The sequence below is a fragment of the Triticum aestivum genome, chromosome 5A, assembly GCF_018294505.1.
Source record: "Triticum aestivum cultivar Chinese Spring chromosome 5A, IWGSC CS RefSeq v2.1, whole genome shotgun sequence".
NCBI classification, from domain to species: Eukaryota; Viridiplantae; Streptophyta; class Magnoliopsida; order Poales; family Poaceae; genus Triticum; species Triticum aestivum.
The window spans coordinates 687,740,683-687,756,420 of record NC_057806.1 but is presented as its reverse complement, the minus strand read 5'-3'; the positions used below and the strand labels follow the sequence as shown (position 1 = coordinate 687,756,420).

General features: G+C 50.2%; 2 protein-coding genes across 2 annotated transcripts; one reads left to right on the top strand and one right to left on the bottom strand.

Annotated features, from left to right (window-relative positions):
* Positions 1-5,899: 5,899 nt before the first annotated feature.
* Positions 5,900-8,672, top strand: LOC123106013 (RHOMBOID-like protein 2). The gene is made up of 4 exons (XM_044528209.1): positions 5,900-6,330; positions 6,886-7,049; positions 7,144-7,561; positions 8,308-8,672. Exons 1-4 carry the CDS (start codon positions 6,026-6,028, stop codon positions 8,417-8,419), a joined length of 999 nt encoding a protein of 332 aa, XP_044384144.1. The 5' UTR covers positions 5,900-6,025; the 3' UTR covers positions 8,420-8,672.
* Positions 8,673-9,081: 409 nt separating this feature from the next.
* On the bottom strand, positions 9,082-15,192 carry LOC123106012 (COP9 signalosome complex subunit 1). Its single transcript, XM_044528208.1, has 6 exons — positions 14,690-15,192; positions 11,508-11,828; positions 10,715-10,831; positions 10,535-10,620; positions 9,598-9,832; positions 9,082-9,501 (listed from the first exon to the last, which is right to left on the bottom strand). The coding sequence occupies exons 1-6, from the start codon at positions 15,077-15,079 to the stop codon at positions 9,310-9,312; spliced, it is 1,341 nt and encodes a 446-aa protein (XP_044384143.1). The 5' UTR covers positions 15,080-15,192; the 3' UTR covers positions 9,082-9,309.
* Positions 15,193-15,738: the final 546 nt, after the last annotated feature.

The window sequence follows — 15,738 nt, the reverse complement described above, 5'->3', positions numbered from 1 at the left end:
GCCGAATTAAGGTTCTGCTTGAGAAGGCCGCTCTGTACTTCTGCTGCTAAGGCAGCTGTGTGCTCTTCTGTATGGAGGGAGCATTCCGTATTTCCATTGACCATTATGACGTCGCGTGGACCAGGAATCTTGAGCTTGAGATAAGCATAGTGTGGTACTGTGTTGAATCGAGCAAACACAGTTTCGTCCGAGCAGTGCGTGATAGCCGCTGCGGAAGGGGATGATATCGAAGATTAACTCCTTTCTTCGGAAGTTGTCCGGAGATCCGAAGACAACCTCTAGTGTGATTGAGCCCGTATAGCGGGCCTCTACACCTGGTATGACTCCTTTGAAAGTAGTCCTGGTGGGCTTGATTCGTGATGGGTTAATGCCCATTTTTCGCGTTGTATCCTGATAGAGCAGATTGAGGTTGCTACCTCCGTCCATAAGGACGCGAGTCAGGTGGAACCCATCAATTATTGGGTCTAGGACCAGTGCGGCTGAGCCACCATGACGGATACTGGTTGGATGATTCTGGCGATCAAAAGTGATTGGGCATGACGACCATGGATTGAATTTTGGGGCGACTGGCTCTATCGCGTAGACGTCCCTGAGCGCATGCTTGCGCTCCCTCTTGGGGATGTGGGTAGCGTATATCATGTTCACCATTTTGACCTGAGGGGGAAACTTCTTCTGTCCCCCTGTGTTTGATTGCCGGGGCTCTTCGTCATCGTCCTCGCTTTGCGACCCCTTTTCCCTGTTCTCGGCGTTTAATTTGCCAGCCTGTTTAAAAACCCAGCAATCTCTATTTGTATGATTGGGTGGTTTGTCCGGAGTGTCGTGAATCTGGCATGGACGATCAAGTATGCGGTCCAAGCTGGATGGGCCTGAATTGTTCTTTTGGATCGGCGTCTTCCGCTAACCGGACTTAGAGCCACTGAATCCGGCATTGACCATCGTATCCTCGGTGTTGTCATTGTTGTTTCGACGCTTGTATCTATTGCGTCGAGACTTGTCTTTGTTATTTTTAACTTCAGGGGTGTCGGCGTCGCTTGCATTGTTTTTGCTACGGGCTAACCAACTGTCCTCACCCGCACAAAAGCGGGTCATGAGTGCGTGAGGGCCGCCATGGATTTTGGCTTTTTTGGCTGAGGTGGCGAGCGAGCCATTTGTCGTGGATGCTGTGTTTGAAGGCTGCTAGGGCTTCGGCATCCGGACAATCGACGATTTGGTTCTTTTGGTTGGGCGCTTGAGGTCGTATTCTTCGGCTGCTAGGACATCGGTCCATTTATCATTGAGCAGATCTTGGTCAGCTTGAAGTTGATGCTGCTTCTTTTTCAGGCTCCTTGCAGTGGCTATTAGCTGGCGCTTGAAGCGCTCCTGCTCAAGAGGTTCCTCGGGCACGATGAAATCGTCGGTGCCGAGGCTCACCTCATCCTCGGAGAGCAGAAGATAAATTCCGTCCTCTGATTCTTTGTGTGTGGCCTGTTTACCAGGGCTAACCTGCCCATCTTCCCGATCATCTTGTTCATTAGCTGTTTCAATGGGGTCTTCGTTGTCTTCGGCACCTTCTGGAGTGTTATCTTCTCCTGTGCCGGTGTTGTTGTCTTTACTGTGGCGTGACTTAGAGCGGCGCCGCTGACGCCGGTGCTTGGATTGTATTTCGGAAGGTTTATCCTCAGCTGGATCTTCCTTGTCATCGCCGCTGTTCTCCTTTGGTGCATCCACCATGTATACATCATACGAGGAAGTAGCCGTCCAGCGTCCAGTGAACGGCAGGTTCTGGGCCTCTTCTTCTCCGGCATTGTCGTCCATACCGTCGATGTCCTCAGAGTCGTAATGAAGTGTGTCGGTTAAATCCTCGACCGTGACTATGAAGTGGGTGGCGGGTGGGGAGCAAAATTCTCCATCGTCAGCCCCTAGTTCGAAGCGGATATAGTTCGGCTGTGAGTCCTCAACCAAGGACAGGTTCTTTAATGAGTTTAGTATGTCGCCCAAAGGCGAGTGCTGGAAGATGTCTGCGGTGCTGAATTCGAAGATCAATAAACGATCAAGTTCGGCATCCGCGGGCTCACATGGTTCGGAACTTACGGCCGGAAATGAGTCCGTAGTTCCGGTGGCACAGGTATCATGTGAGATCAAGTCTATGTATGGCTCCAACGCCATGGAATCTGTGGCCTTCATGGTGGGGTCAATCCTCGTCCTTGGATGGCGTAGTCTGCTCTGGATCTAGGGCCAGAGCGGTTATGGAAGTTGTCTCATGGATGCGGTCCGATGACAGATTTAGGTCATGTCCCTCGGGGTGACCAGGAGTGGTAGCCGCGGTCTTGAATCCGGCGAAGATCAAGTCTCCATGGATGTCCGCAACGTAGTTCAAGCTCCCAAATCTAACCTGATGGCCAGGGGCGTAGTTTTCGATCTGCTCCAGATGGCCAAGCAAGTTGGCCCACAGAGCGAAGCCGCCGAACACGAAGATCTGTCCGAGGAGGAAGACTCCCCCTTGGGCAGCATCGTTGTAGATGGTTGAAGGATCCATCGAACCTCTTGATGACGGCACAGTGGAACTCTCAATGAAAGCACCAATGTCGGTGTCAAAACCGGCGGATCTCGGGTAGGGGGTCCCGAACTGTGCATCTAAGGTCGATGGTAACAGGAGACAGGGGACACAATGTTTTACCTAGGTTCGGGCCCTCTCTATGGAGGTAATACCCTACGTCCTGCTTGATTAATCTTGATGAATATGAGTATTACAAGAGTTGATCTACCACAAGATCGTAATGGCTAAACCCTAGAGGCCTAGCTTGTATGGTTATTGTCGTGGTTTTGTCACGGCAGATGTCCTAGAGAAAGGACTTAGTCGTGGAGCCATCGCGACTGGTTAGCTTGAAGGGGTTAAAGCAGACACAGGGACGCAAGAGACTTTATACTAGTTCGGCCCCTTCAATGAAGGTAAAAGCCTACGTCTAGTTGTGATGGAATTGATGGGGTTTCGATGACTAGGGAGCAAACAAGCTTCGCCTATGTCTCGAGTTGTTGTCTGTTGTCCTTGAACCGCCCCCGGGTCGTCCCCTTATATAGACGAGTGACACCTGTCGGTTCACAGAATCCGGTCGATATTCGTATCCGGGTTGGTCTCTCCTTATTCCTAACTTACAATACAAGTTTATATACAGATTCCGGTTTACAGCTACAAGTCTTGAACCGGCTACGGGCCTTAGGCCCTCATCTGCCTTCTTGGGCTTTATCACTTCTGGAACTACTGATGAAGTTGACCCGGCCCAGATAGGCCGGTTTACGCCCAGCAGTAATATCCCCAACAGTTATGATGATGTCTCTCCCCTCCAGACTAAGTCCTCCGGTTTATATAGACACCGGGAGGATCTAGGGTTACACAAGGTCGGTTACAAAGAATGGGATCTACATATTTAGTCACCAAGCTTGTATTCCACGTCAAGGAGGGCCTCATACGGACACGGGTGCAGTCTCCGGTCTTCGTATCTTCACAACCCATCAGTCCGGCCCATGGCTAACAGGCCGAACGCACGAGGACCCTTTAGTCCAGGACTCCCACACCTGGCCACCGCTGGGTCCTCGTGCCCACGTAGGGGCTGGCATGCACGAGGAGCCCGAGTCAGAGGCACATACAGCCCGACGCGAGCGGCATTGGGCAAGGAAGAGGGAGAGGCGATGTCCGCACACGAGTCTGTCGGTTGATCCCGATGCCGCGCTCCTCGCGTCGGTCCTCCGTCGCTCTCTCATGACGGCAGAGAAGGATGCGCGACGCCTCCACCACAAGATTTCCAAGGCGCTCTGACTCGCCATCGAGTTGTCGGAGCGCGGGGCAAACAAGGAGGTTGCGGCGATGGCGAAGGCGGCTCACCATGCGAAGGAGCGATACCGCCTGCTCTACAGGCTGTCAGGCATGAGGTGCAGCTCCGACTCCGACCTGATGAACAGCTCCACCTCCAGCTCTGATGATGACGCACCTCTGCACGCCGATGCCTACAAAAAGGACGGGCACAGCCGCGCCGACGGCTGGAAGGGGAAGGGTCCAGTGAGGAAATGGTGATTTCCTCAGAGCATCTCCAACAGCCGCGCCAAAAGACATGCGCGCGCGGTAAGCTGGCATTTTAGTGCGTGCGGGATGTTTTCACGCGCTCCAGCGGAGGCGGGAAACTGGCGCGCGCGGGAAACAATTGCGCGCGCGAGAAAAGGCGACAGCTCGCGCGCTAGATTTGGCGCATCGCGTCCGGCGCGTCTATAAAATTGCAGCGCCCTCTGCCGCTCTCTCATCGCTCCCTCTACCGCTTTCTCTCCCCGCCGCCGACACGACACCACTGCGCCACCATGCCGCCTCGCCGCCGTGCAGCTTTGGGCTACCGCGGCGTCCGTGTGCGTCCGTCCAGCACCTACTCCATCGAGATTTGGTCAGGCGACGGCGTGCGCCTCGGCCTCGGAACTACGGCGTGGCACCTCCGGCGGTCCCGTTGGGACATGAACTTCACCGACGTGGCGACGCGGGAGCGGGCACATGAGTTGGCGCCTCCCCCGCGGCTTATCACTGACGAGGATCGTTGCGAGTACCGAAGGTGGTTGCGCCATCTCAACCTGGCCGAGATGGACGAGGAAGCCATGGCGCTGTGGCGCCAACGCTTCCCGCAAGACATCATCAACGAGGAACAGTTCTTCGCCAAGAGGAGGGCGGAGAGGGAGGAGAGGAGGGAGGAGCGAGCCACCTATCGCGAGGACAAGCGAACGCGGAAGGCAGTCGCTAAATTCAATATCAAGCTAAGAGATGCGTCGTCCTGGGACTCCAGCGACGAGCGGTTCCTTGACGCCTACGCTCAGACGTCAGAGGAGGACATCACCGAGGCAGAGTCCGAGTCGGAGAATGACGAGTAGTAGTAGTTTTTCATTTTATTTATCTATCTATCGTAGGAGAAGACTATGAACTATCTACGCACTATTTTGTATCGTAGAAGCAAGCTATGTGACGAACTATCTCCATATTTGTACTATTGGAACCAAATATGTATCGAATCGTAGTTCACATAGTAGGCGTCAAGGAAAAAAAGATTAAATATAGCGCACCTGCTGGAGCGGCTCGAACACGCTTTATTTTGAGGCGGCCATTGGAGCCAGCGCACCACCGCACGCAAAAACTGGCTTACCCGGCGTTGTATTTTGATTTTTAGCGTGCCGCGCATTGCGCGGCTGTTGGAGATGCTCTTAGTCCTTCCCCATTCCGTTTATATTTTAACTATGTGTTAAATTGTTTGTAGTATGAATTTGGCGTTGAACTACTCCGACGTACTATGCTTCTTTTGTCCAGCGATGCAATGTTGATCCGATGAACTATGCTCCTTTTGTCCGGCAATGCAATGTTGATCAGATGAACTGGGATATGAACGTGTTTTACATAGCGTTGCGTGGGTTGTATGGTTTTGAGGAACGCATGTGTGAAAACTAACAAATGAGACGTGTCCGATCACTGCCTGCGGACGCGTCGGCGTTTGAGGGCCTGGTGCTTGGGGAAATGCAGAACACTGCAGTTCGAACAAGTCAGCAATGCCCATTGAACACGATTAGCACGAGCACCGACTGTCTGTACCGCTTCAAAGAGAAAAATACTACTGTAGACGCGTAGCACCGACTGTAGGTAGCAGCACGTACCGTTTCGGCCCAGGGAGTCAAAGGGGGCGAGGACCAATGGCAGTGGAACCGCGTCGCCTGCAGCCGTCCGTCCGTCCGCCCGCACATTACACACGACACGAGAGATAGATGTATACACCGATGCCACATGCACATGGGCCCGGACCCTTCCAGCCAGCCAACAGCCAACCGCGCGGTGCCTTCCGTGCGACCTCCACTCCACCCGTCGCCCCGCTCCTCCTCCCCTGTATTTATTCCCACTCCTCTCCCCGTCCTCCTCACACTCCACCGCCACCACCTCTAAATCCCAGCCTCCGCCTCCGCCTCCACACGAGAAGAGAGACTCAGCAGCAACCCACGCCAAGAGCAGGCAGCTCCGTCCTAGCACCAACCAATGGCGACGTCGCGGGCGGACGTGGAGAAGGGCGGGTCGTCGCCGAGGAAGGCGAAGCAGGAGCCGGGCAAGGTGCCGTCGCCGCTGTACCCGCAGCACGAGGGGGAGCGGGAGTGGACGCCCTGGCTGGTGCCCTCCATCCTGGTCGCCAACATCACCGTCTTCACCATCGCCATGTACTACAACAACTGCCCCGCCCACAACGCCAAGCCGGGGCGCGACGGCCAGTGCGTCGCCCGCTTCCTCCACCGCTTCTCCTTCCAGCCCCTCCGCCAGAACCCGCTGCTCGGCCCATCCTCCGCAACGTAAGCAACTCCCTCTTCTCAATCTTTTCTTTAATTCTCTTTGTCTGTTAATCAGCTTCTGTTCATGGAAATGTTACTGCTACTAGTTGCTGCCTTTGCTTACCTGCAAAGCTAGGTAGTTGCAATAGGAGGCAAGAATCATGTAGTATAGCTGACTGCAGATCGACTGTGCACACACGATTTCTGTTGCGAGAAACAAGTAGTAGAAAATAAGTGCTATTCATCAATTCTGTTTCTTCGCAACATTATTAGTCTGAAATCTGAATGAATTAATCAACAACCGAAGAACTTGCCAAGATGAGATCCGGCACCCAAATAATTCGTAGGGCAGAGGCGCCAGAGATGACCCAAAAAAGAAACACGGGTAGTGGTAGGACACCAACCACACGCCAAGTGCAGATGAGCTGGGCCTGCCTGTATTGCGGCGGTATGCCAGTACAGCCCCTGTCCATATACGGCAGCATGGGGTACATGCATCCATCCTGATGATGAGCTGGGGCCCGGCCGATGGATCCTGACCGTTACACTCCTGTGCTGGATGTGCATGCATTGCAGGCTGGTGAAGATGGGCGCGCTGGTGTGGGACAAGGTGGTGCACGGGCACCAGGGGTGGCGCCTCTTCTCCTGCATGTGGATGCACGCCGGCGTCCTCCACCTCGTCGCCAACATGCTCAGCCTCCTCTTCATCGGCCTCCGCCTTGAGCAGCAGTTCGGATACGGTATGCATACACGATTACAATTTGCAGGCCACATATTTCAAACACTCACCTAAGAACACCATTGACACCAAGGTCTTCTTTTGGTTGGTTGCAGTGAGGATCGGCGGCATATACCTCATCTCCGGCGTGGGCGGGAGCGTGCTGTCGTCGCTCTTCATCCGGAGCGCCATCTCGGTGGGGGCCTCCGGGGCGCTCTTCGGGCTGCTGGGGGCGATGCTGGCGGAGCTGCTGTCCAACTGGACCATCTACAGCAACAAGGTGGCGGCGGTGACCACGCTGCTCTTCGTCATCGCCGTCAACCTGGTGCTGGGCATCCTGCCGCACGTCAACAACTTCGCGCACATCGGGGGGTTCCTCACCGGGTTCCTCCTCGGGTTCGTGCTGCTCATGCGCCCCCACTTCGGGTGGATGGAGCGCTACCGCCTCCCCGCCGGCAGCCCCTGCACCGCCAGGAAGTACCTCCCCTACCAGTGGGCGCTCATGGCCGTCGCCCTCGCCCTCGCCGTCGCAGGGTAAGCATCATACTAGATATTACAGTTATTGTGCATTTAAAGTGTCATTAAGCAGCAGCATTACTTCACCTACGTACAACACGTTTAGCCGTTGGAAACATATGAATATCCTTGTACTAGTACGTGGACATTTGTTGCCACCTGCAGAAACTGTAGTTAACACTTATGGACACCTAAACTGGAGTAGTTAGTGGGGAAAGAAAAAGTTAAAAGTGGAGAAGCGAAATGTGGGTTAGGTACATGGGCACTGCACATGCATGATGCATCCCGTTGGTAGATTAGATTTGATGCGCCAACGAGCCTGCGCACCCAGGTTCCTTCCTCCTCCCATTAAGGCACTCATGTGAACCGACAGGCAAACACAGAGCACCATGGCTCTTTTTTATTATATATACAATTATTAAATAAACCATATCATCATCATCATCATAGTCATAGCGATCCGTAGCTGGTCTTGTTATTCTTCTTCCTCCACCATGTAAAACAAAGTTTTCTTGGTCGCCTTTCCCTCCTCCAGCCTAACGTGCGACATCTTGACAGCCACGCCCAACCTGCACACACACACACACACACACACATATTACCATGTCGTAGTATAACATATTTTTATGTCTGAAGTCTCAACAACTAGACGCGTTTCTGTCGGTGAATTAAAATAAGGTGGCGAGATGGCCGGGCGAAGAAGAAAGGAGGCCATTCTTTCCGTGCTCGCTCTGACTGACTGTTGGAAACCTTTTTCGCTGCAGATTCGCGATCGGGCTGGCCATGGTGTTCCGCGGCGCCAACGCCAACAGCAGCTGCGGCTGGTGCCACTACCTCAGCTGCGTCCCCACCGCGAGCTGGTCATGCGCCAACTGAGCACCAACACCAACACACACATGAGAATTCCAGCAGAGAGCGCTTTCACAGTCATCATGAATTCTTCCAGCGGGTGCCCCCACAACATATTGTCCGGTTCATATTTGTAGATATAGATCAAGGGAGGGAAGAAAAAGGGGCTACTGCCTGATTGGTTAGACACACACACAGACAAGGCTCGTTGGGGTCTTTATCTCTTGTCCATTTGATTTATTCTTTTGTAATGTATAATGAATGAAGATTGCTTTGAGAATCGTCTCTCTCATCTGCCCTGCCATGTGCGACGTTGCTTCCTTCCAGCTCGTGTTTCTCCTTTTTGAGTCAGCGGCCAAGCAACGACGCAATAGACAGCTCCTGTGTGATCCCCACAACGCTGACAGTTGCGCCACGCTGTAGAGTTGAGGTGTGGTCTGGCCTGATTGGCACATGCGCAAGATTCCATTTGGCGATTATTAATAATCAAGTTCCAACAAGAAGTCACACCGAGCAGCCAATTTTGCATATAGAAATGCAATCAACATGCAAACCACCGCATGCTACGCGGTTGCGGTTGACATTTCACCGACCGCCGCACCAAAAAAGAAAGAGAGACATTTCACCGACCGTGTAATCCGCGGGTGCACGACTATGCCGGTTAAAAGAACTTTCTAAATCACATGGAATGGCATCAAACAGGTAGTATATCATATCTCCAGATGCATAACCTATTCATAAACCGTTTGTGCCAGCAACATTCACAGCCTAAGAGCCAACAGAAAGAAGAAAAACAAAGTTGATTGTTCAGCCATCAAGGCGGTTCACGGACAGAAACCTCTCAATGTGCCATTGCACCCTTTGTCCCAAAACAACTATTTCCAAGCGGAGGAGACCTTTTAGCATTAACTCAGAGCTCACAGGTTCATCTTCCTTTGTCCAGGCCAGTTCTTCTGGTTGAAATCATGCTTGATGAGGTTGGCTCTCAGGAGCATGGCCTTGATATCTCTCTCAAACTCATTGCCAGTCTGGAGGGCCCGCTGGAAGGTTGCGTTTCTTTGGTCAGCATGCCTTGCATACAGGATCTTGTTGTGGGAGTCTATCCGAGCCTGCAGCATAAAAGGTAACCAAGAAGCAGGTCAGAATAATAATACGAGAATTATCACAGGTATATGCAGCAAGATGAGAAACCTTCTCAAGGGTACCTGTATTTTGTTCTCGGTGATCAGTGCAGCCAGCTCTTTCTCCAGCATCGATACTGAGCTCTTGAAGGCACTAGCCATTGTGTTGAGATCTACAGATATGAACGGAAGCGTGTACTGTATGATAGCTTTGTGGCGGATATCATTGTACAGAGTCCCAAGATGCTCACGGAGATGGATATCCAGAAGGAGATTCGGCTTTAGCTTCTCAAGATGCTCCAAGCATGATCCATAGCGACTAGTTTGGACATTTTAATTGTTAGCATATTTATTTAACACAAATCGGTTGGAAAAAAACTACAACCTAATCTAGCAGTGACACAAACAAATGTCTATCCTCAAAAGGACTTGGAGCCCGACTTTGTAACCAAAAAATGGTGTACAGGCAATCAAGCTTTCATGGTATTTTAAATTGTAAACCCAAAAGGCACATTAATCGACACCATATTCTAGAAAATAAGGTCTAAAATTGAAGGAAACTGTCGATATGGCCCAATAACTAAAAGGGTAATGACTTTAGCCTCATTGCCAACAAACGGCTGTCTATATGGCCCAATAAGTAATGATGTGGCATATAAAAGGACGAGAGTTAGAAAACCAACTGATTCATTTCTCATTATAGCAGTGACTGTATTTGAGTTGACACTGTCAGAGAGACCAAAAATAAAGGGTTGTATACATTATTTTAATTATGCGAGCGCCAATACTTGTGAAATTGTTATGATTTATCAGTGCAAGTTCTACTGCTTGTAAAAGGGTTTCCATTACTGAAAAAAGAGCAATGCATATATTCTATTTTGAGCTCTGATGATATAGTAAAAACAACAGTTGCAAAATCTTCCACATATCCTATCAGAGCAGCAGGTGTAAAAACAACCAACACACTGAAAAGGTGGGCAAGAACAATAAAATACTAAAGGCTGTTCCAGTAGGAGCATACCTTGCATAGAAATCATTGACCAGCTCCCTTACTTCAGGCACTAGCTCAAGAAAGTTACGGAAGTTTATGTTGTCAATAACTTTGCTCTGGCAAGATAAACAAACAATCATGTTTCAGTGTAACCGTAACCAACCAACCATACAAAAGGCACACAAAAAAGAAGAAGAACAAGAGGTAAACCTTCAGTTCTGAACGATCGAAAGAAGCAAGAGCACAAAGGGCACCACAGACAGCCACATCTTGCGGAGCTATGACTTCAGAATAGTTGCTTCCTAGTTCAGGTCCTGTCTCGAGAAACTTCATGGAAAGGGGGAATTTCAGCAAGAATACTTTATACCAGGCAAAAACACAAGACATTGCCTAATTTACTTCAATTTTTGGACAAGCCACTATCTATAAATTGGAGGTGGATCCAAATGTGCCTGAACTACTAGCTGGATGTGGATCCCAATGTGCGTAAACTACTAGCTGGAGGAAACAATGGGAGGCACTTTAAACGAAGTTACGCTGATCATTTATAACAAAGAGAGTAAACAAAATTCAGTTTAAAGTGCAGTACCATATTGATATCTGTCAGGAAAAGTTTGTGAGTGCTGTCTAATCCACACATGACAATTGATAGTTGTAAATTTAGTTACAATGATACACTATTAGTAATTTCACAGAATAGTAAACGAACAAACAAATCACTTGGATCTGTTCAAGGCTTTTCACTGATATCTTGAAACAAGTGGGGGTTTATCAAGAATATACTACTGGCCCTTGAAAGAGGTACCGCATGAACAGAACTAGCAAGATAGGACTACCAAACATGAAGTTTCAATTTAAGTTGAATTAAAATTCTTGCATACAGAAGACTGATTTACAGGAAGCAATAATCATCTCTAAAACATCAGCTTAAAAGCTTACAGGTGCAAGGAAAGCTCAGCTCAAGGAAAAAAAAGAAACAGAACAGGGTTTCTGGAGGACAAACCTTACGGGCAGCAAGTTTGTATTTCTTTGTCTCCAAGTTGGCTAATCCTGCAGCTGCTCGCAACTTTGCAACAATGACAGCATCCAAGGTGTCTGGGGTTTGCTCTGCTTTGCTGACATAGTTGGTAACATGCGCAAACTGTCCCAACTCAATGCTGACCAGAATCACATGCATACACATCTGAACTATATGCTTGGAAGTGGTGCAATAGTCCCGTGTCCGGATATAGCTTTTGAAGGCTTCTGAAAGGTGGCCATGAGCATAGAAGAAGTCACCAATGTCGTTATAACCCATTCTGATGCTCTCTTTGATCAGGTTAGTCTGCATTTAAAGAAGCAACATAAATGCAGAGTCACTTGTTTGATACATATATCACGTCACCATTAAACTCGCCAAGGCCACAAATAAATACGAAAACACTAACGCCCACACGTGTGGCAACATTGCAACTCGCCCACACGCCTGGATCACCATCCAGTTAAGTTTCCACGAATCGACAAGGCCAGTGTGTGGGCGTTGGAGAGGTCGCCCACACGCCCCACATCACACGGTTGCCAGCTGCGCTGTGTGGGCGAACTAGTTTCTGCCCACACAGCCACCACCTAGTCCACGCACGTGTGGGCGAATTGCTTTTCGCCCAGACGACAGTCGTACGTTGTTGGATGGCAACTGCAGTTGCACGTACATGGCAACTAGGCAAACACACATGGCAACTATGATTCGTTTGCTAGACGGCAACTGCAGTTGCGTGTACGTGGCAATCAGATAAACAAACATGGCAACTGTGATTAACCACACGTGGCAACCAGGTAAACACACATGGCAACTATTGTTTGACCATATGTGGCAAGTAGTAAATCACACACGACAAGTATGATTTGATTATACGCGGCAACTACCATAAATTAGACATGACAACTATAGTTAGGCAAAACAGAGAGAGTTGCGATGCTTTTACAACCATATTTGCCATCCCGGATAACTACATCTGCCATCCCGGATGGCAACTAAATCGTCATCCCGCGGGTACCTAATGTAGCTGCGTCAGGACGTGTGGGCATATTTGCTTCGTGCCACACGCGCGGGGTGGGGATGAGTAGTACTTGTTGGGCGTGCGGCACGAAGTAGCTGCGCCCACACGTGTGGGCAATTATACTGTTCGCCCACACACAGCCCGCGTGGGCTGTCCCCTGCTCATGCCACACACGGTGTGTGGGCGAATGCCTATTATGCCACACGTGTGGTGGATATTGGCGTCCAACAAATATATTACACTTAGAATTCAAATGCAAGAGAACAAAGAATACAATAACAGATCTAACAAATACTTTCACACATGTTATAGATTTTCAACGTACATTATGCCTATATTCAACACTACCATCTCTTCCTAAACTGTTGTTACAGGCCCATGCATATAGATTGCATGATTAACAGAAAAAATAATCATAACTCTTTTAGGTTAGTTAGTTATGACTCACTATAACAGATGCAGTAATTGTGGACCCTAGACAGCATCTATCACATACCTAGAGCGCACATTGTGCTGGATGATAAACACTGCCCACACCCCATCCTTAAACCAGCAGACAATTGATAGGGATGCAAGCGGGGCAGGCTAGCAGACAATACCATAGTAGAAACGTAGTGTTAATTTTAGGCAAGATTTGAGCAAATTATGAGCTAATTTATGAGTTTTGCAGGATGAAGCAGGATGCTGTGGTGGGGTAATGATGATTCCGCTTATCTAACTACCTTTTGCCAATTTTACTGCTTGTTTAACTAGCTTATCCCTACTTCCCTAGCTATTTTTCCGTAACAAAATATAAAATATGTCCAACACAACAAAATTCGGCAACTGTAAACTGGGACTGAAACTCAGGCTCAAAGGAAGCTCTGGCAGCAGAAACAACATCTTATATTGGAGAAGGCAAAGGAAATTTCAAGTGTGCTCACAATCCTATGTTCTAAACAATTTGAGCGTTCCTAGTAATGAATAAAAGTATATTAGGTAAATTTCACATTTGAATCACAGAACCACATTTCTATTATGGACCCTAGCAGCATATACAGAGGCAACAAAGTGCAGGAAGGCATGCCACAAAAACACAGAGGCGCGAGAAGGCAGAATACAGACAAGGTAGCATGCACTCCCTCCGTTCCTAAATACAAGTCTTTTTAGAAATTTCAGTATGGACTACATACGGATGTATATAGACGTAGTTTAGAGTGTAGATTCACTCATTTTGCTCCGTATGTGGTCCATATTGGAATCTCTAAAAAGACTTATATTTAGGAACGGAGGGAGCAGTGAGAATTGGTGATTAGAAAGGAGTGTGTCTCTTCTATAAACTGCAAATAAATCAGATGATGGCTTGTACATGTGTGAGCCAAGTCTAGCACCAATCGAAGTCTGGGTTCATACGTAATAATGAGCAGACTGATCACAATGGCAGAAAAGAATAATTGCTGAACATACTGGGAAACAGTTCACTTGGCCCAATATTGGCATGAAATATCTTGGTTTTACCTTGATTCTGCTAATATTAGGAACAATGGCTAAATCAGCTAATGGCTCTATTTACTTCCAGTGATTGTTTCCATGTAAAGAGTTTAATTGTGCACAATGAACTTTTCCTAAAACATCACGTAGTGGCAAAAGGATTGCATTCAGAGAAATCGTGCATGACTGTCATCCCAAATAAAATAACTAGATAACACCTATAGTTCAGCACCGCACCATGATCAAACAATCATCAACATCAGCGTAAGCAACGTGCAAGGTAACCACAATTTACTATCTTATTATCACAGCATACAAAATCATGCTCATGCAAGGAACACTATGCTTGCACATAGTAAGGAAACACACCATAGGCTAATAGTATAAATTAGATACTACTGCTCGCACCACGCAAATCAGTCATCCACACTCCACAGAGTAGGCAGTACATCAAATTAATCCGTCAATGATAATCATAAACCAGACAGATCAGCCAGGAATACCAACACGGGAGGCGCAATTCGTCGACAGATCAGCCAGGAATACCAACACGGGAGGCGCACTTCGTCGACAGATCAACGCAACCACCACATCCTAGGCAGAAACTAATGGGAACGACGCAGTAAATTCAGAGAAGCGGTCAGAACAGGGGGTCAGTGGAGGGGTAGGGTTTTCTCACCCTGTAGCCGTTGAGTTCGGTCTCGAGCTTCTCCTTGCGCTGCTCGGCGCGGCGGTTGACGGAGTCGACCCAGGCCTGGTCGTGGCGGTAGCGCGGGCCGAGGCGGCCGTTGATCTTGAGGACGGCGTCGAGGTAGAGCACGGTGTCCTCGCGCGCCCTGGCCTCGTCGTGCGCCATCCGCAGCGCCTCGAGCTGGATCGCCTCCACCCCGCACCGCTCCGCGATGAAGAGGAGCCGCGCCACGCGGGTCCGGCCCGAGTACTGCGCCGCGTACGCCTCCACGTCGAGCTGGTCGGCGGAGACCGGCGCCGCGGAGGGCTGACCCTCGCCGCCCAGCCCGTTCGTCACCGCCGCGGCCGCGGCCGCCGAGACCTCGCAGTCCACGTCCATGCTGCCGGGGATCGGCGGTGGGGTTCGCCGCAAAACCCTAGAGAGAGAGGGGGGAGGCGGAAGCTTCCGGAGAGGAGAGATGCAGAGGAGGGGAAAAGACGGAGGGCCTGGGTTGGAAATAGCACGGGTGGTGCGGGCAGATATGTAAAGTTACGTTGGGCCGGGCATGGGTTTTGTTCTCAACTTGGGCTGGAATGAACGCCCCTTTCTGGGTCATGTGCTTTGGCCCAATGATTCGTATGGGCTAACAGGCCGAAATACCCTCTTTATATGTATGTTATGGTGGGCTGGTGGCGTGCTGTGTTCACTTTTTAGGTCCAAAGAAGATTCCGACGAGCGAGGAGGTCCAGCACTCGAGCGGCGGCGGCGGCGACGGCGGAGATGAGGGCGGTGAGCGGCGAGGTGGTCTCGTCGAAGCCGGTGGGCTTACACAAGGCCGCCCGCGTGTTCAGACGCTTCGCGGCCAGAGAGGCGTCAAGGCTGCCCGCCGGGGCGGGCGTGCTGGTCCTCTGCGCGGCCGAGGCCGCCGCCGAGCTCCACGCCTTCCGCTGCGCCCGCGTGGGCCCCGATGGCGAGGCGGAGGTGGATGCGGCACCAAGCGGAGAGGAGCGGCGCAAGAAGAGGAGGAAGACTGGGCGCGAAGGTGTGTCACTAGAGTA

Coding starts and splice junctions, on each gene's coding strand:
- LOC123106013 (XM_044528209.1), top strand. CDS start 6,026: ATGGCGACGTCGCGGGCGGACGTGGAGAAGGGCGGGTCGTCGCCGAGG. Junction 6,331..6,885: donor CTCGGCCCATCCTCCGCAAC/GTAAGCAACTCC, acceptor CATGCATTGCAG/GCTGGTGAAGATGGGCGCGC. Junction 7,050..7,143: donor TGAGCAGCAGTTCGGATACG/GTATGCATACAC, acceptor GGTTGGTTGCAG/TGAGGATCGGCGGCATATAC.
- LOC123106012 (XM_044528208.1), bottom strand. CDS start 15,079: ATGGACGTGGACTGCGAGGTCTCGGCGGCCGCGGCCGCGGCGGTGACG. Junction 11,829..14,689: donor CCGAACTCAACGGCTACAGG/GTGAGAAAACCC, acceptor CTTTAAATGCAG/ACTAACCTGATCAAAGAGAG. Junction 9,833..10,534: donor GTCAATGATTTCTATGCAAG/GTATGCTCCTAC, acceptor TGTCCAAACTAG/TCGCTATGGATCATGCTTGG.